The 23,709-nt window shown below is 51.2% G+C and overlaps 2 protein-coding genes across 3 annotated transcripts in view; one reads left to right on the top strand and one right to left on the bottom strand.

Annotated features, from left to right (window-relative positions):
• Positions 1-19,750, top strand: part of USP20 (ubiquitin specific peptidase 20) — a 66,830-nt gene extending 47,080 nt beyond the window's left edge. The window contains exons 21-25 of the mRNA XM_083160865.1: positions 2,813-2,921; positions 3,170-3,272; positions 3,577-3,648; positions 18,489-18,660; positions 18,745-19,750. Of these exons, the coding sequence (XP_083016991.1) occupies positions 2,813-2,921; positions 3,170-3,272; positions 3,577-3,648; positions 18,489-18,649 (445 nt within the window). The 3' untranslated portion in view covers positions 18,650-18,660; positions 18,745-19,750. The remainder of the gene's footprint in view (positions 1-2,812; positions 2,922-3,169; positions 3,273-3,576; positions 3,649-18,488; positions 18,661-18,744) is intronic.
• A 1,480-nt stretch (positions 19,751-21,230) lies between these two features.
• The window catches only part of HMCN2 (hemicentin 2), a 268,528-nt gene continuing 266,049 nt past the window's right edge, over positions 21,231-23,709 (bottom strand). The window contains exon 90 of one of the 2 annotated variants that reach the window (XM_083160863.1): positions 21,231-23,366. In XM_083160863.1, coding sequence (XP_083016989.1) covers positions 23,009-23,366 — 358 coding nt within the window. In that variant the 3' untranslated portion in view covers positions 21,231-23,008. The remainder of the gene's footprint in view (positions 23,367-23,709) is intronic. The other variant, XM_083160864.1, reaches the window with a different exon arrangement.

The following is a 23,709-nucleotide window of genomic DNA, read 5'->3' as shown; positions in this document are numbered from 1 at the left end:
GAGGACATGCACTGAAACTAGAGGGAGGAAGGTACAGGTGGGAGACATTCTTCACAGGAAGAGGAGCAGCAGAACACGAGGACATGCACTGACACTAGAGGGAGGAAGGTACAGGTGGGAGACATTCTTCACAGGAAGAGGAGCAACAGAACACGAGGACATGCACTGACACTAGAGGGAGGAAGGTACAGGTGGGAGACATTAGTCACAGGAAGAGGAGCAGCAGGACACGCACTGACACTAGAGGGAGGAAGGTACAGGTGGGAGACATTAGTCACAGGAAGAGGAGCAGCAGAACACGAGGACATGCACTGACACTAGGGGGAGGAAGGTACAGGTGGGAGACATTAGTCACAGGAAGAGGAGCAGCAGAACACGAGGACATGCACTGAAACTAGAGGGAGGAAGGTACAGGTGGGAGACATTAGTCACAGGAAGAGGAGCAGCAGAACACGAGGACATGCACTGAAACTAGAGGGAGGAAGGTACAGGTGGGAGACATTCTTCACAGGAAGAGGAGCAGCAGAACACGAGGACATGCACTGACACTAGAGGGAGGAAGGTACAGGTGGGAGACATTCTTCACAGGAAGAGGAGCAACAGAACACGAGGACATGCACTGACACTAGAGGGAGGAAGGTACAGGTGGGAGACATTAGTCACAGGAAGAGGAGCAGCAGAACACGAGGACATGCACTGACACTAGAGGGAGGAAGGTACAGGTGGGAGACATTCTTCACAGGAAGAGGAGCAGCAGAACACGAGGACATGCACTGACACTAGAGGGAGGAAGGTACAGGTGGGAGACATTAGTCACAGGAAGAGGAGCAGCAGAACACGAGGACATGCACTGAAACTAGAGGGAGGAAGGTACAGGTGGGAGACATTCCTCACAGGAAGAGGAGCAGCAGAACACGAGGACATGCACTGACACTAGGGGGAGGAAGGTACAGGTGGGAGACATTAGTCACAGAAAGAGGAGCAGCAGAACACGAGGACATGCACTGAAACTAGAGGGAGGAAGGTACAGGTGGGAGACATTAGTCACAGGAAGAGGAGCAGCAGAACACGAGGACATGCACTGAAACTAGAGGGAGGAAGGTACAGGTGGGAGACATTCTTCACAGGAAGAGGAGCAGCAGAACACGAGGACATGCACTGACACTAGAGGGAGGAAGGTACAGGTGGGAGACATTCTTCACAGGAAGAGGAGCAACAGAACACGAGGACATGCACTGACACTTGAGGGAGGAAGGTACAGGTGGGAGACATTAGTCACAGGAAGAGGAGCAGCAGAACACGAGGACATGCACTGACACTAGAGGGAGGAAGGTACAGGTGGGAGACATTAGTCACAGGAAGAGGAGCAGCAGAACACGAGGACATGCACTGACACTAGGGGGAGGAAGGTACAGGTGGGAGACATTAGTCACAGGAAGAGGAGCAGCAGAACACGAGGACATGCACTGAAACTAGAGGGAGGAAGGTACAGGTGGGAGACATTAGTCACAGGAAGAGGAGCAGCAGAACACGAGGACATGCACTGAAACTAGAGGGAGGAAGGTACAGGTGGGAGACATTCTTCACAGGAAGAGGAGCAGCAGAACACGAGGACATGCACTGACACTAGAGGGAGGAAGGTACAGGTGGGAGACATTCTTCACAGGAAGAGGAGCAACAGAACACGAGGACATGCACTGACACTAGAGGGAGGAAGGTACAGGTGGGAGACATTAGTCACAGGAAGAGGAGCAGCAGAACACGAGGACACGCACTGACACTAGAGGGAGGAAGGTACAGGTGGGAGACATTAGTCACAGGAAGAGGAGCAGCAGAACACGAGGACATGCACTGACACTAGGGGGAGGAAGGTACAGGTGGGAGACATTCTTCACAGGAAGAGGAGCAGCAGAACACGAGGACATGCACTGACACTAGAGGGAGGAAGGTACAGGTGGGAGACATTAGTCACAGGAAGAGGAGCAGCAGAACACGAGGACATGCACTGACACTAGAGGTAGGAAGGTACAGGTGGGAGACATTCCTCACAGGAAGAGGAGCAGCAGAACACGAGGACACGCACTGACACTAGAGGGAGGAAGGTACAGGTAGGAGACATTAGTCACAGGAAGAGGAGCAGCAGAACACGAGGACATGCACTGACACTAGAGGGAGGAAGGTACAGGTGGGAGACATTAGTCACAGGAAGAGGAGCAATAGAACACGAGGACATGCACTGACACTAGAGGGAGGAAGGTACAGGTGGGAGACATTAGTCACAGGAAGAGGAGCAGCAGAACACGAGGACATGCACTGACACTAGGGGGAGGAAGGTACAGGTGGGAGACATTAGTCACAGGAAGAGGAGCAGCAGAACACGAGGACATGCACTGACACTAGGGGGAGGAAGGTACAGGTGGGAGACATTCTTCACAGGAAGAGGGAGAATACAATAGTGTGCCGAGTGCAGTAAGGCACCGAGCCCGAAGCATGGTGAGCGGACGCGGTACACTTCGGCGAGTGATACTCACTGAGGACATTCACACAGGGGTCGGCACATGCTTACATTCGCGCATGCGCAGACCCGTACCATTGGAAGCAGGAATCAGGCCGAAAGTACCAACAGGCTCGACCTTCCTGTCATGAGTGCCCCCCGTCCTAGGGTCTGATTAAGATGGGGTCACTAAATCGATGTTCACACAATTGTCCGATGGTAGTTGATCTGGTCCTGTAGCCGTAAAGCTGCAGCATGATTGGCTGGATGAGGCCCATTGTGCGATTCATATAACATATTGTGTCCTGATCCCATCAGATTCGGAGGGGGCCCCGCTGTGAACCATCTGTATGTTTGCTCCATATGTCAGGTGGAAATCGAGGCATTGGCAAAACGCAGGAAAACAGAAATCGACACCTTTATTAAGGTAAAACTGTGGTGACATGTTGGCGGTAGCACCATTACAGCTTCCTTCGCCCTTGTAGAAGTGACCTATATTCAGACTTAGATCTGCTGTCACCATTAGCGGTTAGTAAGCTGCACCCCCCCCCCCCCCCATGCCCCCTCCCACCCCGTCAATTGTCTCACTTCAGATTGGAGGATTGAGAGCTAACTAATAAGCTAAGACAACATGCAGCTGACGAGCTCCTGGCTGTTCTTGTATCCTGTCTTTAGCTGAATAAAGCGTTCCAGGCGGAGGAGTCTCCCGGCGTCATATACTGTATCAGCATGCAGTGGTTTCGTGAGTGGGAAGCTTTTGTCAAAGGCAAAGACAACGGTAAGAGGCCGGTTCCCCTGTGCTATGTGTTCTGCCGCCACAGGCGGCCATCTTGGTTGCTTCTTACCTACTGTAGTTTTTTACTGCTAGAATAGATACCCACAAATTGAAAAAATACCATGGGGTGCTTTCATTGTTTGAAACATGGTTTATACTTGGAGATAAATGCCCCAGACACTCCAGCAGGGGTGGAAAATGTTTGGGGAATCTCCTACTTTACCAAGCTTATTAGACTGATCCGGTGGAGGACAAGTGTTCACTTATACTGGCTCCATGGTTACATTACCTGTGTTCTTTCTCCCAGACCCGCCAGGTCCTATTGATAACAGCAAGGTGGCATTGACCAGAAGCGGAGGACACGTACAGCCAAAGCAGGGTGAGTGTGCTCATTGTTACACCCATGTATGAGATACAAAAAAAAACTGTGTAAAGCGCTTGTCAGAGTTGGTTACTCAGGTAGAGCAGCTGCAAAAAGGGGGTAGTCCGGCTACAAAAAGAGAGAAAGAAATGATGCAGCGCTTATATATTTTAATGATTCAACCATTTATCATATTAAAACATCTTTAAATAATAATAATACATGAAGTACAATAAAAAAAAACAGTAAATAGAAAAATGTGGACCTGTCAATAAAGTTTCTAACCTGAAAAAAAGAGGGGAAGATGATACCCGCACCAGTCTTTTGAAGATGAGACTTTCTTATCTCCTCCAATATCGGTATTTATCAGGGATAGTGTTCCCACAATTTAACATTTGGAGGTGCTACCTACTACTTAGATATTGACACATAACATAAACAAGAAAAGGAAGTATAATGTAGGTGCACTGAAAGTCAATAAATGGTACATAAAATTTAACCTTTAATAAATTTTCAATAAAAACGGTGAAAGATTAAAATATATTTAGAAGGAAATAAAGAGCAGAAATAAGATTTAAAACAATAATGACCACCGCTCAACTATGTCCTATATTTGCAGGGGTAAATTTTCCCTGTATGTTCTCTCTAGTGTTCTATATGGATATTTTGTCTGATTATTTTCTCAGAGACAATAGTTACTTTTCTATATTTGTTGCAATAGAAAGAGTGATAGTGTCTTTTTATTTATGACTCATATCACTTAGGCTAAATGGCCTTCCATAAGCTTTTTTTATATAAAGCCTTTAAGTATTAAAGTTCAATGTGTTTTCAGGTATTTTCTGTTAGTCATTTATCATGCATCAATGATTTTTGTAAGGCAGTAGAGCAGCGTGTATTATTACATATCAATGTCACGTTATCCGATATTTGGACAATATGTAGGGATAATGTCAATCATCCAATCGTTATTTTTTGTATAGCTTTTAATTTACACACAGTCTTTGGTTTTAATGAAAACAGTTATTGGCTTTCACATATACCTATACTGGCTGAGGGATATATGATATGTTAGCCGCTTTCTATTTGCCGGCTATTGTCCCCGCTCAGACAGTGTCTCCGTGTGTTACTAGCTGGAAAAAGTATCATTTTTAGTGTTTTGTGTTACACTGTTATATCATGCATGTATGATTTTTTTATTGTAGGGCAGTAAAGCAGTGTATGTTACCACATATGGATGTTGTGCTATCCAATACTTGGACAGTGTGTATGGATAGCACCAATCGTCCAATCTCTGTTATTTTTAATACAGCTTTAAATATACAGACACAGTCCTAGGTTTTAATAATGACAACCCAGTGTTTAGATTTTATAAATAACTGTGCTATTGAGCTAAGGGATATACGTTTTCTTAGCCGCTTTCTGTTTGCCGGCTATTCTCCCCGTTCAAGTAGTATCTCTCTGTGGTAGCCTTTACTAGCTTTTGCTGCTATCTGTCATTAGTACGGAACTATAGCAGCTATTGCTATCCACTCAGATAGCTACACTCTGCGGCTGTAAGGTATGCCGTTTGTGCGCTCGGGGAATACAGCATGTCTGCACCCCGTGCATCAGCCGGCTGTGGATCAGATAGATGCGAGTGACACTCGCGCCGTGCTTCTACTTTCTACCTACATGCATTTTCACTGTATACAGAACACATTGTTATTACACATAATTTTTACAATAATCTACACCTTAAGAGAACATGAACATAGGAGCTGTGGTCATTGCTAGCCAACGACCGTTTCACCTAAGCTTCCTCAGGGCATTAACCCGTTTGCCTCCTGAGAAGGATTTAAATCCCCTCTCCTTCCTCCTGATTGGTTGTTGTCACATAGGCCCTTATTCTGATCGGTGCGGCCGGATCCGATTATGCGGCCAGGACCGTGCGTGCGAAACCCCGCCTTCCATACGGATCGCCAACTCCGTCCGTACGCGGTAAGAAGCTGGCCGAACGGACCGCACGTGTATTTTTCACGGAATACGCCTCCTCCATCTAAGGGAACCTCCCCCATCATTCGATGGTCGCAGACCATCGAATGCAGGACCGAGTGCTCCACCAGCACCCGCAACCTCAGACCACACGGACATTTTTCAGTGCAAAAGCAGGGATCTGGGCGGGCAGCTGACATCCGGCGATGTCATATGTCCGCCCCCTACACGTGCGTCACGGCCGCATTACCATACGTACGCCCAGTGTTTGCATGGGAACGCCCATGAAACGTGGGGCGTATGCATATGGTAATGAGCCCAAATAGCCCTTCACGCCCATCTCCACCCCCTGTTCGGAGTGTTCACATATCATGCGTGATTTGGCCGTACGCCCCGCTCGCACATGCGCAGAGACGCCTCTGCACATGCGCAGACACAAAACATCGGCGGGCCGAACGCACGCGGATATATCCGCACCGACCAGAATAAGGGCCATAGTGTTACTTTCTATGGATATTTGATTCCAATTTCTTTAGGTTTTTAATTGTTGTTGGATTTGACAATTTGCATATGACTTTATGAGGATGCTATTATTTTTACATGGTACCGCTCATTTAAGTTTATTATATTCTTTGAAATCGCATATTCTTTGTTTTATTTTGTTTTATTTTAACTTTTGGTGCTCCCCAGATTCTACTCTCATAACATTGAGGTTGTCATCATATTTAATATACATGTAATATCGTAATTCTATAATATTTGATATTAATGCAGCCTATATGTATTATTATGTATGTTAAAAAATTCTACTGTCTTAGTATTATTTCTGGCTAAAGGCTTGAATGCCCTGAGTGGTTCTATATGAATCATACTTATTAAGATTGTAGTCTCTCTTTGAATGGAGGTACATGTATTAAATAAGTTTAAGATTCTTGTGGAGTATCACCTGATCTCTGTGATGTTATATACTGAATGGTGTTCCCTTAATTTGTGCACCACTGCAAAAACAGAAAATACCTGAAAACACATTGAACTTTAACACTTAAAATCTTTATATAAAAAAAGCTTATGGAAAGCCATTTAGCCTAAGTGATATGAGTCATAAATAAAAAGACACTGGAGATTATTCTGATCAGTGCGGCCAAACGTGCGTACGTTCCATATTAGCGTACGCTCTCCGTACGCGGCCGTTGGGGTTAAGTCCACCCACAAATCAGCCGCATACGTACGGCCAGAAACAACGTCGAAGGGGAGTGGCGTACAATTGAGCGTACGCCAACGTACACGGACGGACCAGCCCTTAAACTCCGACAACTAGCGTACAACAGAGCGTACGCCACCGTTTACGGACGTCTCTCGTCCGTCTTCCCGCCGACTTCTTGCGGGAATCTGAGCGTACGCCAGCTTGCACGGATGGGTCCATATTGTTTTCAATAGAAAACTCAGCTTATGTCCCCGCTCGTGAGAGTGAGCGTACGTCCGTGTACGCTGGCATACCCTTCACATATATGGACCTGCAAATCTTGCCTTTCAACTACAATTCTGACAATTAATTAATTATTCTAATTGTTATTCAATTATTGTTTTCTATTAACTCAATTGAAGATTGTGTGCAAAATAGTGGGCATGGGCTTAAAACATTGCTGAAACATCCTTTGTAGGTGTTAGATGTGGTTTATGTTATTGTATCATAAATACAAAACCTATGTTTGTATTAGAGTGAACACGTTGACACATGTCGACTTGTGTAGATTGAGTGTGCTACTGTGTAAAGTCTATGAAAGCACGTAGTGAATGTGTATAACTGTTTAACAAATACCTACCTTAGCATATATAAGCAGGTCTTAAAAAGATTCGTACCTTAAATTAAACAAACCTTTAAATGTCGAGAAGTATAGAAAGATAAGCTTCCAATGTGTTTGAGTGCTGTGTGTGGCTTGCAGGTAGTGAAATCATGGTTTGGACTTAATAGACTGCAGCATTGCTTATTACATTCAGGTGTATGTGTTTGAGTAGTAATCAGCGTAAATTAGCAAACCCAGGCGCACGCTGGCATGCGGTATCTGTAGGGGTGGTCTGAGCTGGCGGTTGGCGGCCGCCTGTTTTGTGTCCGAAATGAACGGTGCTTTAGGCGATCGTGCGGTAGTAGCACCGTTCATTTTTGGTGTACACCCATATTTACGCCCATTTTCCCTCATTATTTCGGCCGCTCCCCTCAACACGCCCCTATGCCGCCCCCAATGCCCGTACTCTCGCGTACAGGTTTTTTCGCACGGAGAGACCCGTCCGTAAGCGTTGTGGGGTGTTCGCGCCTGCGCATTGGCGATTGTACGCATGCGCAGATCATGAAAAACCCCGGAACGTTCGCGTACGGCCCGGCCGCACCAACCAGAATAAGGCCCACTGTCACTCTTTCTATTGCAACAAATATAGAAAAGTAACTATTGTCTCTGAGAAAATAATCAGAGACAAAATATCCATATAGAACACTAGAGAGAACATACAGGGAAAATTTACCCCTGCAAATATAGGACATAGTTGAGCGGTGGTCATTATTGTTTTAAATCTTATTTCTGCTCTTTATTTCCTTCTAAATATATTTTAATATTTCACCGTTTTTATTGAAAAATTATTAAAGGTTAAATTTTATGTACCATTTATTGACTTTCAGTGCACCTACATTATACTTCCTTTTCTTGTTTATGTTAAGTTTCTAACCTGCTCTGGTCAATCTCAGCACATTTAGAGGAGTGAGGTTGGGGGATCACTGGAGTCCAATAGTTCCACTTGTCGCTACAGGTGTCCCAGTCCTATTATGGACTTGTCGGTTTGTGGGGATCCTCTCTAAAGTGCGTTGTGCTTGTGGGAAAAAGTGCTCCAATTTGTAATCCCAGGTGGTCTCACTGTAGGTGTCCCAGTCCAAGATGGACCTGTATTATTGTGGGGGATCCTATTGGAAATGCAGCGTGTTTGAGAATTGAGGTGCTCCAAGTGCTGGAAGGAGATGATAAAGTCCAGATGAATTAGCAGGTGAGGGGCAAATAGTCCATGACAGGTCCAGCTAGATCCTCAATGCCTTGAAAAAACTGTCCTTTAGTAATAGTGAAACGCGTTGGTGATCTAGCTGGACCTGTCATGGACTATTTGCCCCTCACCTGCTAATTCATCGGAGCTTTGTGTCTTTCCTGGAGAGGGGCATGCTGGGAGGTATGCTGCCACGTCATTGTGCGGAGCGTTGCGTCTCTCCTGGAGAGGGGCATGCTGGGAGGTATGCTGCCACGTCATTGTGCGGAGCGTTGCGTCCCTCCTGGAGAGGAGCATGCTGGGAGGTACGCTGCCACGTCATTGTGCGGAGCGTTGCGTCCCTCCTGGAGAGGGGCATGCTGGGAGGTATGCTGCCACGTCATTGTGCGGAGCGTTGCGTCTCTCCTGGAGGGGCAAGCTGGGAGGTACGCTGCCACGTCATTGTGCGGAGCGTTGCGTCCCTCCTGGAGAGGGGCATGCTGGGAGGTACGCTGCCACGTCATTGTGCGGAGCGTTGCGTCCCTCCTGGAGAGGGGCATGCTGGGAGGTACGCTGCCACGTCATTGTGCGGAGCGTTGCGTCCCTCCTGGAGAGGGGCATGCTGGGAGGTACGCTGCTACGTCATTGTGCAGAGCGTTGCGTCCCTCCTGGAGAGGGGCATGCTGGGAGGTACGCTGCCACGTCATTGTGCGGAGCGTTGCGTCCCTCCTGGAGAGGGGCATGCTGGGAGGTACGCTGCCACGTCATTGTGCGGAGCGTTGCGTCCCTCCTGGAGAGGGGCATGCTGGGAGGTACGCTGCTACGTCATTGTGCGGAGCGTTGCGTCCCTCCTGGAGAGGGGCATGCTGGGAGGTACGCTGCTACGTCATTGTGCGGAGCGTTGCGTCCCTCCTGGAGAGGGGCATGCTGGGAGGTACGCTGCTACGTCATTGTGTGGAGCGTTGCGTCCCTCCTGGAGAGGGGCATGCTGGGAGGTACGCTGCCACGTCATTGTGCGGAGCGTTGCGTCCCTCCTGGAGAGGGGCATGCTGGGAGGTACGCTGCCACGTCATAGTGCGGAGCGTTGCGTCCCTCCTGGAGAGGGGCATGCTGGGAGGTACGCTGCCACGTCATTGTGCGGAGCGTTGCGTCCCTTCTGGAGAGGGGCATGCTGGGAGGTACGCTGCTACGTCATTGTGCGGAGCGTTGCGTCTCTCCTGGAGAGGGGCATGCTGGGAGGTACGCTGCCACGTCATTGTGCGGAGCGTTGCGTCCCTCCTGGAGAGGGGCATGCTGGGAGGTACGCTGCCACGTCATTGTGCGGAGCGTTGCGTCCCTCCTGGAGAGGGGCATGCTGGGAGGTACGCTGCCACGTCATTGTGCGGAGCGTTGCGTCCCTCCTGGAGAGGGGCATGCTGGGAGGTACGCTGCCACGTCATTGTGCGGAGCGTTGCGTCCCTCCTGGAGAGGGGCATGCTGGGAGGTACGCTGCCACGTCATAGTGCGGAGCGTTGCGTCCCTCCTGGAGAGGGGCATGCTGGGAGGTACGCTGCCACGTCATTGTGCGGAGCGTTGCGTCCCTCCTGGAGAGGGGCATGCTGGGAGGTACGCTGCCACGTCATTGTGCGGAGCGTTGCGTCCCTCCTGGAGAGGGGCATGCTGGGAGGTACGCTGCCACGTCATAGTGCGGAGCGTTGCGTCCCTCCTGGAGAGGGGCATGCTGGGAGGTACGCTGCTACGTCATTGTGCGGAGCGTTGCGTCCCTTCTGGAGAGGGGCATGCTGGGAGGTACGCTGCTACGTCATTGTGCGGAGCGTTGCGTCCCTTCTGGAGAGGGGCATGCTGGGAGGTACGCTGCCACGTCATTGTGCGGAGCGTTGCGTCCCTCCTGGAGAGGGGCATGCTGGGAGGTACGCTGCCACGTCATTGTGCGGAGCGTTGCGTCCCTCCTGGAGAGGGGCATGCTGGGAGGTACGCTGCCACGTCATAGTGCGGAGCGTTGCGTCCCTCCTGGAGAGGGGCATGCTGGGAGGTACGCTGCCACGTCATAGTGCGGAGCGTTGCGTCCCTCCTGGAGAGGGGCATGCTGGGAGGTACGCTGCTACGTCATTGTGCGGAGCGTTGCGTCCCTTCTGGAGAGGGGCATGCTGGGAGGTACGCTGCTACGTCATTGTGCGGAGCGTTGCGTCCCTTCTGGAGAGGGGCATGCTGGGAGGTACGCTGCTACGTCATTGTGCGGAGCGTTGCGTCCCTCCTGGAGAGGGGCATGCTGGGAGGTACGCTGCCACGTCATTGTGCGGAGCGTTGCGTCCCTCCTGGAGAGGAGCATGCTGGGAGGTACGCTGCCACGTCATTGTGCGGAGCGTTGCATCTCTCCTGGAGAGGGGCATGCTGGGAGGTACGCTGCTACGTCATTGTGCGGAGCGTTGCGTCCCTCCTGGAGAGGGGCATGCTGGGAGGTACGCTGCTACGTCATTGTGCCGAGCGTGGTGTCCCTCCTGGAGAGGGGCATGCTGGGAGGTACGCTGCCACGTCATTGTGCGGAGCGTTGCGTCCCTCCTGGAGAGGAGCATGCTGGGAGGTACGCTGCCACGTCATTGTGCGGAGCGTTGCATCTCTCCTGGAGAGGGGCATGCTGGGAGGTACGCTGCTACGTCATTGTGCGGAGCGTTGCGTCCCTCCTGGAGAGGGGCATGCTGGGAGGTACGCTGCTACGTCATTGTGCCGAGCGTGGTGTCCCTCCTGGAGAGGGGCATGCTGGGAGGTACGCTGCTACGTCATTGTGCGGAGCGTTGCGTCTCTCCTGGAGAGGGGCATGCTGGGAGGTACGCTGCCACGTCATTGTGCGGAGCGTTGCGTCTCTCCTGGAGAGGGGCATGCTGGGAGGTACGCTGCTACGTCATTGTGCGGAGCGTTGCGTCCCTCCTGGAGAGGGGCATGCTGGGAGGTACGCTGCCACGTCATAGTGCGGAGCGTTGCGTCTCTCCTGGAGAGGAGCATGCTGGGAGGTACACTGCCACGTCATTGTGCAGAGCGTTGCGTCTCTCCTGGAGAGGGGCATGCTGGGAGGTACGCTGCCACGTCATTGTGCGGAGCGTTGCGTCCCTCCTGGAGAGGGGCATGCTGGGAGGTACGCTGCCACGTCATTGTGCGGAGCGTTGCGTCTCTCCTGGAGAGGAGCATGCTGGGAGGTACGCTGCTACGTCATTGTGTGGAGCGTTGCGTCTCTCCTGGAGAGGGGCATGCTGGGAGGTACGCTGCCACGTCATTGTGCGGAGCGTTGCGTCTCTCCTGGAGAGGAGCATGCTGGGAGGTACGCTGCTACGTCATTGTGCGGAGCGTTGCGTCTCTCCTGGAGAGGGTCATGCTGGGAGGTACGCTGCTACGTCATAGTGCGGAGCGTTGCGTCCCTCCTGGAGAGGGGCATGCTGGGAGGTACGCTGCTACGTCATAGTGCGGAGCGTTGCGTCCCTCCTGGAGAGGGGCATGCTGGGAGGTACGCTGCTACGTCATAGTGCGGAGCGTTGCGTCCCTCCTGGAGAGGGGCATGCTGGGAGGTATGCTGCTACGTCATAGTGCGGAGCGTTGCGTCTCTCCTGGAGAGGGGCATGCTGGGAGGTATGCTGCTACGTCATAGTGCGGAGCGTTGCGTCCCTCCTGGAGAGGAGCATGCTGGGAGGTACGCTGCCACGTCACAGTGCGGAGCGTTGCGTCCCTCCTGGAGAGGAGCATGCTGGGAGGTACGCTGCCACGTCACAGTGCGGAGCGTTGCGTCCCTCCTGGAGAGGAGCATGCTGGGAGGTACGCTGCCACGTCATAGTGCGGAGCGTTGCGTCCCTCCTGGAGAGGGGCATGCTGGGAGGTACGCTGCCACGTCATTGTGCGGAGCGTTGCGTCTCTCCTGGAGAGGGGCATGCTGGGAGGTACGCTGCTACGTCATTGTGCGGAGCGTTGCGTCCCTCCTGGAGAGGGGCATGCTGGGAGGTACGCTGCTACGTCATTGTGCCGAGCGTGGTGTCCCTCCTGGAGAGGGGCATGCTGGGAGGTACGCTGCTACGTCATTGTGCGGAGCGTTGCGTCTCTCCTGGAGAGGGGCATGCTGGGAGGTACGCTGCCACGTCATTGTGCGGAGCGTTGCGTCTCTCCTGGAGAGGGGCATGCTGGGAGGTACGCTGCTACGTCATTGTGCGGAGCGTTGCGTCCCTCCTGGAGAGGGGCATGCTGGGAGGTACGCTGCCACGTCATAGTGCGGAGCGTTGCGTCTCTCCTGGAGAGGAGCATGCTGGGAGGTACACTGCCACGTCATTGTGCAGAGCGTTGCGTCTCTCCTGGAGAGGGGCATGCTGGGAGGTACGCTGCCACGTCATTGTGCGGAGCGTTGCGTCCCTCCTGGAGAGGGGCATGCTGGGAGGTACGCTGCCACGTCATTGTGCGGAGCGTTGCGTCTCTCCTGGAGAGGAGCATGCTGGGAGGTACGCTGCTACGTCATTGTGTGGAGCGTTGCGTCTCTCCTGGAGAGGGTCATGCTGGGAGGTACGCTGCCACGTCATTGTGCGGAGCGTTGCGTCTCTCCTGGAGAGGAGCATGCTGGGAGGTACGCTGCTACGTCATTGTGCGGAGCGTTGCGTCTCTCCTGGAGAGGGTCATGCTGGGAGGTACGCTGCTACGTCATAGTGCGGAGCGTTGCGTCCCTCCTGGAGAGGGGCATGCTGGGAGGTACGCTGCTACGTCATAGTGCGGAGCGTTGCGTCCCTCCTGGAGAGGGGCATGCTGGGAGGTATGCTGCTACGTCATAGTGCGGAGCGTTGCGTCTCTCCTGGAGAGGGGCATGCTGGGAGGTACGCTGCCACGTCATTGTGCGGAGCGTTGCGTCCCTCCTGGAGAGGGGCATGCTGGGAGGTATGCTGCTACGTCATAGTGCGGAGCGTTGCGTCTCTCCTGGAGAGGGGCATGCTGGGAGGTACGCTGCTACGTCATTGTGCGGAGCGTTGCGTCTCTCCTGGAGAGGAGCATGCTGGGAGGTACGCTGCTACGTCATTGTGCGGAGCGTTGCGTCTCTCCTGGAGAGGAGCATGCTGGGAGGTACGCTGCCACGTCATTGTGCGGAGCGTTGCGTTCCTCCTGGAGAGGGGCATGCTGGGAGGTATGCTGCTACGTCATTGTGCGGAGCGTTGCGTCTCTCCTGGAGAGGGGCATGCTGGGAGGTACGCTGCCACGTCATAGTGCAGAGCGTTGCGTCTCTCCTGGAGAGGGGCATGCTGGGAGGTACGCTGCCACATCATTGTGCAGAGCGTTGCGTCTCTCCTGGAGAGGGGCATGCTGGGAGGTACGCTGCCACATCATTGTGCAGAGCGTTGCGTCTCTCCTGGAGAGGGGCATGCTGGGAGGTACGCTGCCACATCATTGTGCAGAGCGTTGCGTCTCTCCTGGAGAGGAGCATGCTGGGAGGTACGCTGCCACGTCATTGTGCGGAGCGTTGCGTCCCTCCTGGAGAGGGGCATGCTGGGAGGTACGCTGCTACGTCATTGTGCGGAGCATTGCGTCTCTCCTGGAGAGGGGCATGCTGGGAGGTACGCTGCTACGTCATTGTGCGGAGCGTTGCGTCTCTCCTGGAGAGGGGCATGCTGGGAGGTACGCTGCCACGTCATAGTGCGGAGCGTTGCGTCTCTCCTGGAGAGGAGCATGCTGGGAGGTACGCTGCTACGTCATTGTGCGGAGCGTTGCGTCTCTCCTGGAGAGGAGCATGCTGGGAGGTACGCTGCTACGTCATTGTGCGGAGCGTTGCGTCTCTCCTGGAGAGGAGCATGCTGGGAGGTACGCTGCTACGTCATTGTGCGGAGCGTTGCGTCTCTCCTGGAGAGGAGCATGCTGGGAGGTACGCTGCTACGTCATTGTGTGGAGCGTTGCGTCTCTCCTGGAGAGGAGCATGCTGGGAGGTACGCTGCTACGTCATTGTGCCGAGCGTGGTGTCCCTCCTGGAGAGGAGCATGCTGGGAGGTACGCTGCCACGTCATTGTGCGGAGCGTTGCGTCCCTCCTGGAGAGGGGCATGCTGGGAGGTACGCTGCCACGTCATTGTGCGGAGCGTTGCGTCTCTCCTGGAGAGGGGCATGCTGGGAGGTACGCTGCCACGTCATTGTGCGGAGCGTTGCGTCCCTCCTGGAGAGGAGCATGCTGGGAGGTACGCTGCCACGTCATTGTGCGGAGCGTTGCGTTCCTCCTGGAGAGGGGCATGCTGGGAGGTATGCTGCTACGTCATTGTGCGGAGCGTTGCGTCTCTCCTGGAGAGGGGCATGCTGGGAGGTACGCTGCCACGTCATTGTGCGGAGCGTTGCGTCCCTCCTGGAGAGGAGCATGCTGGGAGGTACGCTGCCACGTCATTGTGCGGAGCGTTGCGTTCCTCCTGGAGAGGGGCATGCTGGGAGGTATGCTGCTACGTCATTGTGCGGAGCGTTGCGTCTCTCCTGGAGAGGGGCATGCTGGGAGGTACGCTGCCACGTCATAGTGCAGAGCGTTGCGTCTCTCCTGGAGAGGGGCATGCTGGGAGGTACGCTGCCACATCATTGTGCAGAGCGTTGCGTCTCTCCTGGAGAGGGGCATGCTGGGAGGTACGCTGCCACATCATTGTGCAGAGCGTTGCGTCTCTCCTGGAGAGGGGCATGCTGGGAGGTACGCTGCCACATCATTGTGCAGAGCGTTGCGTCTCTCCTGGAGAGGAGCATGCTGGGAGGTACGCTGCCACGTCATTGTGCGGAGCGTTGCGTCCCTCCTGGAGAGGGGCATGCTGGGAGGTACGCTGCTACGTCATTGTGCGGAGCGTTGCGTCTCTCCTGGAGAGGGGCATGCTGGGAGGTACGCTGCTACGTCATTGTGCGGAGCGTTGCGTCTCTCCTGGAGAGGGGCATGCTGGGAGGTACGCTGCCACGTCATAGTGCGGAGCGTTGCGACTCTCCTGGAGAGGAGCATGCTGGGAGGTACGCTGCCACGTCATTGTGCGGAGCGTTGCGTCTCTCCTGGAGAGGAGCATGCTGGGAGGTACGCTGCTACGTCATTGTGCGGAGCGTTGCGTCTCTCCTGGAGAGGGGCATGCTGGGAGGTACGCTGCTACGTCATTGTGCGGAGCGTTGCGTCCCTCCTGGAGAGGGGCATGCTGGGAGGTACGCTGCTACGTCATTGTGCCGAGCGTGGTGTCCCTCCTGGAGAGGGGCATGCTGGGAGGTACGCTGCTACGTCATTGTGCGGAGCGTTGCGTCTCTCCTGGAGAGGAGCATGCTGGGAGGTACGCTGCTACGTCATTGTGCCGAGCGTGGTGTCCCTCCTGGAGAGGGGCATGCTGGGAGGTACGCTGCCACGTCATAGTGCGGAGCGTTGCGTCCCTCCTGGAGAGGAGCATGCTGGGAGGTACGCTGCCACGTCATTGTGCGGAGCGTTGCGTCTCTCCTGGAGAGGGGCATGCTGGGAGGTACGCTGCCACGTCATTGTGCGGAGCGTTGCGTCCCTCCTGGAGAGGAGCATGCTGGGAGGTAAGGATGTTATCTATTGTTACGATATCCTGTAAATGGAGACTTCTGTCTCTGAAACGCGTTGTACTGTGAACACAGGATGCGGTCACCGGTAATAAGTCAACTGTCCATAGGTCGCCACAGCTTGGGTCGACAAGGTCAAAAGGTTGACACAAGCAATAGGTCAACATGATAAAAGTCGCTTCCGACACACTATTACAATCTTCCTATGTCCATGTGTGTCGGACGCATGACGAGGGAACGCGGTACACTTATACGGTGTCGACCTGTGGAAAACTCCATGTAGACCTTTTTCATGGCGACCTGTTACTTTTACGTATGTGAAGCCCAGGTATGTCAACCTTTTTATGTGCCGATCTGTGGCCTGTCCGCTTATTGGTTGTCGAGCTTATTAATGTGGTTCCTATGACCCATTCCCGTGGTAAATCTACTTAAGCTTCTAAAATGAAACAAGGTGATGTTTCCCTTAGCAACCAATCAGACTCTGCCTATCATTTTCACAAATGCAATAGAGAAATGATAGACGGATGCTATGGGCAACATCACAAAAAAGGGCTAAAACAGAGGGTGAAAAACATCCAACCAATCGGCACCTAGCTGCCATGTTATAGGCGGGGTTTGAATAATGACAGGTAGGAGCTGATTGACCGGTTCCCAGGTGCTAGCACATTGTATGTAGGAGCTGATTGGCCGGTTCCCAGGTGCTGGCACATTGCATGTAATAGCTGATTGGCCGGTTCCCAGGTGCTGGCACATTGTATGTAGGAGCTGATTGGCCGGTTCCCAGGTGCTGGCACATTGCATGTAATAGCTGATTGGCCGGTTCCCAGGTGCTGGCACATTGTATGTAGGAGCTGATTGGCCGGTTTCCAGGTGCTAGCATGTAATAGCTAATTGGCCGGTTCCCAGGTGCTGGCACATTGCATGTAGGAGCTGATTGGCCGGTTCCCAAGTGCTGGCACATTGCATGTAGGAGCTGATTTGCCGGTTCCCAGGTGCTGGCACATTGTATGTAGGAGCTGATTGGCCGGTTTCCAGGTGCTAGCACATTGTATGTAATAGCTGATTGCTTGGTTCCCAGGTGCTGGCACATTGCATGTAATAGCTGATTGACCGGTTCCCAGGTGCTAGCACATTGTATGGAATAGTTGATTGGCCGGTTCCCAGGTGCTGGCACATTGCATGTAATAGCTGATTGGCCGGTTCCCAGGTGCTAGCACATTGTATGAAATAGCTGATTGGCCGGTTCCCAGGTGCTGGCACATTGCATGTAGGAGCTGATTGGCCGGTTCCCAAGTGCTGGCACATTGCATGTAGGAGCTGATTTGCCGGTTCCCAGGTGCTGGCACATTGTATGTAGGAGCTGATTGGCCGGTTTCCAGGTGCTAGCACATTGTATGTAATAGCTGATTGCTTGGTTCCCAGGTGCTGGCACATTGTATGTAGGAGCTGATTGGCCGGTTCCCAGGTGCTGGCACATTGTATGTAGGAGCTGATTGGCCGGTTTCCAGGTGCTAGCATGTAATAGCTAATTGGCCGGTTCCCAGGTGCTGGCACATTGCATGTAGGAGCTGATTGGCCGGTTCCCAGGTGCTGGCACATTGCATGTAGGAGCTGATTGGCCGGTTTCCAGGTGCTAGCATGTAATAGCTGATTGGCCGGTTCCCAGGTGCTGGCACATTGCATGTAGGAGCTGATTGGCCGGTTCCCAGGTGCTGGCACATTGCATGTAATAGCTGATTGGCCGGTTCCCAGGTGCTAGCACATTGTATGAAATAGCTGATTGGCCGGTTCCCAGGTGCTGGCACATTGCATGTAGGAGCTGATTGGCCGGTTCCCAAGTGCTGGCACATTGCATGTAGGAGCTGATTTGCCGGTTCCCAGGTGCTGGCACATTGTATGTAGGAGCTGATTGGCCGGTTTCCAGGTGCTAGCACATTGTATGTAATAGCTGATTGCTTGGTTCCCAGGTGCTGGCACATTGTATGTAGGAGCTGATTGGCCGGTTCCCAGGTGCTGGCACATTGTATGTAGGAGCTGATTGGCCGGTTTCCAGGTGCTAGCATGTAATAGCTAATTGGCCGGTTCCCAGGTGCTGGCACATTGCATGTAGGAGCTGATTGGCCGGTTCCCAGGTGCTGGCACATTGCATGTAGGAGCTGATTGGCCGGTTTCCAGGTGCTAGCATGTAATAGCTGATTGGCCGGTTCCCAGGTGCTGGCACATTGCATGTAGGAGCTGATTGGCCGGTTCCCAGGTGCTGGCACATTGCATGTTTATAGTTAGAACACCAGTATCGGAGGCAGCACTTCCGCTGTGTCTGGATCCTAGTGCCGGAACACTGTCCATTTGTATTGCACAGGAGCGGATTACGGTCAGATCTCTGAGGAAACGTGGAACTACCTCTTCAGCCTGTATGGAGGTGGCCCTGAGGTAGCCATTCGACAAACTGTGGCGCAGCCCCATGAGGTGGACGGTCTCCATGGTGAGCAGAAGATAGAAGCTGAAACGCGGGCAGGATAGCTACCACCAAGGTACTGGGCCATAGGACTCATTATTTGTCTACTCCTAGCGCCAATCCTAAGGAAATCCCATGACATGTTTCTCTCTACATGCAGATCCAGATGGACATCGACCCCTAGTGGTAGCATGGAGTACTGCACCAGGATAATGCACCTTCAGATGAACCGCACAGACATGGACTTTTATTCTTCGTATAGTTTGGATCTAATGTTGCAGATTATTAAAACTTCCCAGGGTCCGTGGGTCAATGTATGCGGCAGGTCCCCGATGTAACACACCATGTATGAAGTTCCCTTATTCCAGGGACGGCAGAGCGGTTTGTGTAGCATGTGGGTCCACACGTGTGTTACCGGACAGCTGACGTTGGAATGTGTGTTTACAGCGAGGGTCACTCGTCCCCCTGCCAGCTTTGTCGTCTTCTAGTATTGCCTTGTAACTAACCAGTTATGTGCACTCACTCCACAGACCCCGGATAAGGGGCAAGTGAGAGACATTTAGGTGTGTTCCAAGATAAGCTGCGGCCTGTGGTGTCTGTTACCTGCACACAGGTGTATTCAGTGCTCTCAGCAGATGGACAGGACAGAAAATGCACTTTGGAAAGAATGAATGGATGACAATACTATAGTTAGCAGGGGTGGTCTCCTGTAGAATAGGTGACTGTCTTGGGCGCCGTTGCCCTGGTAACTAGACTTTGCCTTCTGAGCTCTGTCACACGTGCTGTAATCTGCCTCAGACTCCCGTTGTTCCTCACTGTGATGTGCATGTTGTTGTCATTGTACTACCCTCTGTACATATTCAGTATTACACAGCTTGGGCGCGGAGAAATATTCAATAAATTAACAAATCTCAATCTGTGTCCTTGGAAATGAATTGCATTTTTTTTAAATATATATTTATTGAATTTTCAAGAAATTAACATTCCATTAAGCAAGGATTGAACATAGGAATGAGACATCTACCGGGTTCGCTGTTTTGGGGAAATGTATGCCCTATATACAGTCTTAACATGAATTTCCTGTAACACGAGGCTTGTAATGTTTTCGATGTGTGGTCCCAATATTTGAAAATATCTGTATGGCTCAATAAAGGTATATCAGATGACCATTGTTGAGTGGTTTTCCATATAGCATCGGTGTAAAGGGATACTAAATCATGGTAAATTAATATCGGTTTAAACACACCCATATGACATTTAAATAAAGCAGAGTGTATGGTAGTATATGCTGGTCAACAATATCTCGAGGTGACAATGAATTAACAAAATGGTGTAAATGAGTAATGGGAACAAACTATTTTTGGGCAAACCAAATATGTCTTGTAGGGCTGTAACCGGGAGTGGCTGCCCACCAGGGTCAAAGACTTGGGATATCATACTCAGCTTTCATTCGATTGAACACGGGATTTGCGATACCTGGTCTAAAGAGGGGGTTATTGCAGATTGGGGTCCACTCTGTTTTGCTGGGATTTGTGCCTAAGTCCCTATTGATAATGCCTCATAAGTATCTCTGAAAAGGAAGTGTGAATAAATAGGATTAGGGATGTCTTTGGGGGGTATGTAGGAGAGCGCCTGGAGAATATGGAAAGAAGACTGCACAGTCCAACACGTGGTTAGAAAAGGTATTATCCTCCACTCTTTGTGCCTCTGGCAGAATTCTGATGGGCGTAATAGTCTGGGTTAGTCCCGGTACACCCCTGCCTGACCGCTTTCCCTATGACTCAGACCGCGCCAGATTGCAGGAACACCCTACCCGGTGTAATGAATGACAGAACAACACTTCTACTGCACTGACTGCAGACAGTATCTTGTGATTGGCAGCGCGGGTGATATTACACATTTTGTGGTGTTAATATGGTAAATCATGGCGATATTGCTCTAATGTGGGCCGGCCCTTAGGGAAGGGATAAGCGATTGCATAACTTGCAGCCAGGAGTCCATCACATATGGCCAGCAAGTCCTACTGTGTCCTCCCTCTGTATGGAGAATATCTGTTCTCCTGCTGCAGCAGCCCCCTGGGAGTGAAACGCCGGTCTCTGACCGCTGAAATCGTGCCCCAGAATGCCTTGCAAGTGGCATTCCAGGGTACATGCACTGGAACAAGCAGGTGGAGGAGATTGCAGGTGCACACGAAATATAAATGCTAAACCTATTAATATCTTTGCTGTATTGCAATTCTGAGGTTCTTAGTATAATGATGGTGGACAAGCCCATAATAAAGGCCATCATTATGCTAATAACCTCAGAAACGCAATATAGCAAAGATATTAATAGGTTTAGCATTTATATTTAGTGTGCACCTGCAATCTCCTCCTCCTGCTTGCTGCACTACAAGTCTCAGCAGGTAGCACCTCATATGTCCAGGGTGTGCAGTTTAGGGCCCCTCCCCCTATGTACATGCACTGGAAATAAAAGTGCTGGAAGGGGGCCCTAGTATTTTTCTTTTAAAATAAAATATTTGTAGAATTTACTAAACAGACTTTTAAAACTTTTTAAATAAAAAAAAAGTGATAAATTTCTGAGCAACAAAAAAAAATCTTAAACGGTTAAAGTTCTTTTTTGTTTTTTTAAATTCGGTGACAATGTAAAAAAAATAGATACAGTATGTATAACAAACAGTATAAAAGACTTTATTTGGACATAAAAATAAATAAGTCAACAGTAAATGATGAAATGTATTAAAGTCGAGAAGCCTCATACCACATTAAAATAATGACCATGAGAAATATATCCCCCCCTCTTTTTTTTAATCCTAGCTGACAATGTTGTAGTGGTCCCTTTCCTAATATTAGCACCTACCCTCCCTGCAGCTCACTGGGAGGCGAATCATAGCACCGTATGTACAGATCACAGAATCTGTTCTTCTGCGGTACAGCAAATATCCACAGCCCCTGTAAGTGGGAGGGGGATAAGCAGAACAATTAACTAAAAAACTTTATCAAGATATATAGAAATCATATCCTAATAAACAACGGAGTTGGAAAATATGATTGAAATCATAAAATCCATTTTGATAGTATTTGTAGACCAGGATCTTCATAATCAAAGCAGCTTTGGGGTAAGGGTTGCCCCCAGGATTGAATGGCATTATTGGGCAGTAGCGGATTCCTGAGAAGGCCTGGCTTGCAGCACTCCTTCCTATGATCATTGTTCCAACCAAAGGATATACATTTCATAAGGCCTGGACTACATACCTGTTGTGGATCATTCCCTAGACAAGACATGTCCAGACTATGGCCCTCCAGCTGTTGTAAAACTACAAGTCCCATCATGCCTTGCCACAGCTTTGTTATTAGGGAATGCTAAAGGGCCACAGTTTGGACATGCCTGCCGTAGACAGACAGAGAGAGGTAATGCTACAACCTCAGAGCCATTGTCTGTGTGGAATGATAATAGTCTCAATTTAAGGCCATGTCGGTTTACAAACTTAACCCGTCATTACTGTTAGAAACAGAATTATACAATAAAACCAGCCGCAGTGACGGAAATCACATACGCTGAGGAATAAAAAATAACCAAATAGTAATAATTAAATGTAGGCGTTTTATAGAAAGTCCCTCCACCCAACTTATACCCGCATCACAGTCAATCACTGACAGGTAACTAAGCAACATTCGGCAGCTCTCACTGTCTAAGCTGGACTATCAGTTAGTATGGGGGACACGACTATTTTACTGTCCAGATACCAGTGCACCAGATTGTTTAACTGTCCCCCACTGTGGGGTAAATAGAACAGCCTGAGACTTGTAGGCATCGTCTGCCCGATGTTTTAAAAGGGGCAATAATTTTAAAAGGCCAAACTATTCCGGTTTGGAATTTTTAAAAGATTGCCCCTTTAAAACACTAGGTAGACTTGCCGATGGCTGCAAGTCACATGGTAAATACATTTCCCCATTTATTTTCCATTCCTGACGGATTGTCCTGAGTATTGGCCGCCTCCTGTTGGTTTGAAACTATCACACAACTCCCTGAGACAGGTACAGACAGGTCAGCAGGTAGCCTCAGGGGTGGAAGAGAGCCAAGCAGGCAGGCTGCCAGGTAGAGCGCATCCCTGTGTAAGTATCATCCCATTCATTCACTGTTTCATTGAAACGCGTTCAATACATTCTATAGTGAGGATTTGTCTACGGATCATTCTCTTTGTTCTCATCATGTGTGAGGCTGAAAATGCTGCACAACGTTGTCCAGTTCCCATATCGGGCACACATACCTAGGCGTGCCGGCACTCTTCCCTATTGATACTGGCATGGTGTATAAAAATATACTTTTAGTTCTAAGGTGATGGAGGTTTGCCATCTTTGGACAGTTGGCTCCATAGTTGGCTTTCAGTGTTCTCGCAACTCTCCAGTCCGGGTGTTTTAGGCTTAATAGGGATACAAAGAAACAGAGATGTATATAATGAAGACGCTGTGGTACCGTATACCCTGCGCACTGTGCGTCAGCGCCTGCACTTTCAGTCGGTAAACTCCTGAGGTGTCCAGCGGCCGCACAGTATAGATGATCCCGTGACCCCCCTCATCACGGATGGCAAAGGGGCTGCCGGACTCTTGCTCTAGAGCAGTGTAGCTGGTCTGGTTTTGCAGGACACCCCCTTCAGAGAAGGCACTAAGGCGAATGACATCATGACTGGTGGGTATCCCATAAGGTAGGGTCAAGAGTTTGTATTGCAGGCTGTAGGGACCACCGGTGCTGCAGTCCGTCAGACATTGCCGGTAGCAGGTCCTGCAGGCAAAAGAGGCAATCATTACAATGATAAGGGACAGGTTTGTGTTTAGATTTTAATGACATTCAAATGAGTACCAGTGTATTTTGATCATACTAATGACATCTTTCTGGACCAGCATTAGGGTGTGAGCCTCCCTACTGTATATATATACTGATATTAAGGTTAGTGGGTTACATATGTGATCTGCGCTGAAGTTTTATTTTTATGTGAGCCATCACTTCCGGTTTGCGGATCAAGGCAGTCCGCTGTCCCATATACCGACGCGTTTCGTGCATTATATATTCCAGTCAGAGAAAACGTTATTGCTACAAAAAACAGAAGTCCCAAACATGAACTGGT

The sequence above is a fragment of the Crinia signifera genome, chromosome 9 (assembly GCF_055691185.1).
Source record: "Crinia signifera chromosome 9, ASM5569118v1, whole genome shotgun sequence".
Lineage (NCBI taxonomy): Eukaryota > Metazoa > Chordata > Amphibia > Anura > Myobatrachidae > Crinia > Crinia signifera.
The sequence above is the reverse complement of the archived record's forward strand: the minus strand, read 5'-3'. Positions and strand labels throughout refer to the sequence as shown.